The sequence below is a fragment of the Cebus imitator genome, unplaced genomic scaffold, assembly GCF_001604975.1.
Source record: "Cebus imitator isolate Cc_AM_T3 unplaced genomic scaffold, Cebus_imitator-1.0 Scaffold20, whole genome shotgun sequence".
Taxonomy (NCBI): Eukaryota; Metazoa; Chordata; class Mammalia; order Primates; family Cebidae; genus Cebus; species Cebus imitator.
Genome location: NW_016107335.1, coordinates 6,199,301 through 6,201,877, shown reverse-complemented (window position 1 = coordinate 6,201,877; position 2,577 = coordinate 6,199,301). Strand labels below are relative to the sequence as shown.

At 43.3% G+C, this 2,577-nt stretch overlaps 1 protein-coding gene across 3 annotated transcripts in view; it reads left to right on the top strand.

Annotated features, from left to right (window-relative positions):
• Positions 1-2,577, top strand: part of ACTR3B (actin related protein 3B) — a 106,128-nt gene that overhangs the window by 61,942 nt on the left and 41,609 nt on the right. For all 3 annotated transcript variants that reach the window (XM_017519813.1, XM_017519804.1, XM_017519819.1), the window contains one exon: positions 1,520-1,615. In XM_017519813.1, coding sequence (XP_017375302.1) covers positions 1,520-1,615 — 96 coding nt within the window. The remainder of the gene's footprint in view (positions 1-1,519; positions 1,616-2,577) is intronic.

Genomic DNA, 2,577 nt, shown 5'->3' with positions numbered 1-2,577 from the left:
GGCCTCCCAAAGTGCTGGGATTACAGGCTTGAGCCACCGCGCCCGGCCTTCTTCCTCTTCTTATAAGACCATCCTCCAATCCTATCAAATTAGGGCTCCACCCTTATGACCTCAGGTAACCATGATTACCTCTTGAAAGGCCCTATTTCCATTTGTAGTACATTGGGAGTTAGGGCTTAATATATGAATTAGAGGTGAGGGGTGCATAGTTCATTCATAATAAAGGATAATGTAGATGTTCTACCTCAAGGTCTAGAGACCTTCTATTTTTTCAGTTTTAAATATGAGGTATAGACCCATTTTGTTAATGTGGAAAAATGTTCATAATATATTGTTGAATGACAAAAATCAGGTTTATTCTTTTTCTATTTCTGTTATCCTGTCATTTCCTCCTGTTTGATGATGGTTATTTTAAAATAAGATACTTTGATTCTTGGAAATGTCTTTGGAAATTCTTGGGAATTTTTATCTGTTTTGTTTTAATATTTTCCCAGATATTCTCTCCCGTCCTCCCCACCTCCCCTGTTCCTCTCCTCTCATCTTCCCCTCCCTTTCTGGTCTTGTTGTGTCACCCAAGTTGGAGTGTAGTGGTACAGTCTTGGCTCACTGTAGCCTTCACCTCTGAGGCTCAAGTGGTCTCACCTCAGCCTCTCCAGTAGCTGGGATCACAGGCATTTGGCTGACTTTTAAATATTTTCATGGAGGTGGTGTCTTTCTATATTGCCGAGGCTAGTCTCAAACTCCCGGGCTCAAGTCATCCTCCCTCCTCAGCCTTCTAAAATGCTAGGATTATAGGCATGAGGTACCACGCCTGGCCCTAGGTATGTGTTTTTTGTCTGCCATTTGTTTTTCCTGTTTTCTCTGTCCCTTTTCTTTGAGTATTTTTATATGACTGTTGACTGGCTTCTTTGTGCCCCTTACTTGTCTTTGAATGAGCAGAGTTCTTCCTGGACTAATGGCGTGTGGGTAGGCTGGGGAGGTCTTGGGGGAAGCTGTGCTCTGCCCTGGCCTCTTCCTTTGCTGCTGGACTGACGGGTGCTTGCCCTGACCTTGCCTGCTTTGCCACCCTGTGGCTTCTCACCCTGGGCCTGTCCCGAGCCAGGGCTTGCTGCTCCTCTGGCCCTCCTGTGCTGAGACCCGAAGTCACCAGTTCGCCTTTGGTGTCCTCACTTGTCTTGGTTGTGTTTTCACAACCCTTGGCAACTTGCTTCTGGGATATTCAGTTTCAGGGTTTTTAGGTGTTATGTTATCAAAGATAGAGTTTCTTTTTCTGTAACTTGTTCTTATTTTGGGTGGGTAATAAGAACAGAAGCCTTCAGAGAGATATTTACTCTGCTGCTTCAAAGCTTTTAAGGCTCACAGCCAGATTTCTTTAATCACTTCGGGCATCCTCTAGCTGTAAAATTAGGGAACTGTATAATGTCCTTGCTAACATACTTTCAGGTTAACCTGTTTATGGTTCTGATGTATTTACATGAAATTTGGGTAAACACTAAATATAGTGAATGTTTTCTTACAGACAGAACCTCCACTCAATACACCAGAAAACAGAGAGTATCTTGCAGAAATTATGTTTGAATCATTTAATGTACCAGGACTCTACATTGCAGTTCAGGTAAAAAGTTATTTTTGTGATTCTCAAAGCTCCTGAGCTGTCTAGTAGTGGAAGAAATGGTAACTCCCAAGGTTCTTTGCTGAAAGACTGTGCTGTGGGCTCTTCCTTTTTTCACTCCCTCTCCCCCGCTCCCCGCCCCCACCCCCACGCCATCCAGGACCATAGAGAACATGTCCCATGACTTTTCTTTTTATATTTATGTCATTGGTATAGACGTCATCTGGCTCTTTTTACATGCATTAAAGTCGAATGCATTTTTATCTGAGTGACAAGATATGGGTGCTGTTTCTTTTGACATCTTTGACTGACTTTGATCAGAAAAACAAATACCTTTAGAGGTTTCCCCTATCTGATTTTGGATTTGGGGCTCTTATTTGTCCTGGTGTACTATCTTGCTTCTGAGGGACCTTGTGTTTTCATGAGCTTGCAGAACTTGTTCTGAAGCTGCGGGTTTTTGGTGTGATGTTTTTTGGTTGCATTTGGTCATTATTTGCCTGCCACCTTATGTAAGGGGATTGACCTAAATTTATTATGGAATAAATAAAATGGGTGTTGCCCAAATGTTTTCTGCATAATACTAGTCACTTCTAAGGAGGAGGTGGAGGAAGAGTTCCATAGAGAAATGAATTTGGGTGGTGCTGCATCCTGCAGCTTTCTTGTGCTCATTCACAGTGCCTGTCAGCACAGTCCAGGCTCTTGAGGTTTCCTGTGTTGAAATCTATGTATTCTAGCACTTCCAAATGCATTTAACTCCAAATCTTCCCCTGCCCAAGTTATTTATATTCCATGGGATAGGAGACATAAGACTAGTGGTTCCCAAAGTGGTCTGTGCATCAAGTTTACCTGGAGAATGTTTTTTAAAAGTACAGATTTTGGCCGGGCACGGTGGCTCAAGCCTGTAATCCCAGCACTGTGGGAGGCCGAGGCGGGTGGATCACGAGGTCAAGAGATCGAGACCATCC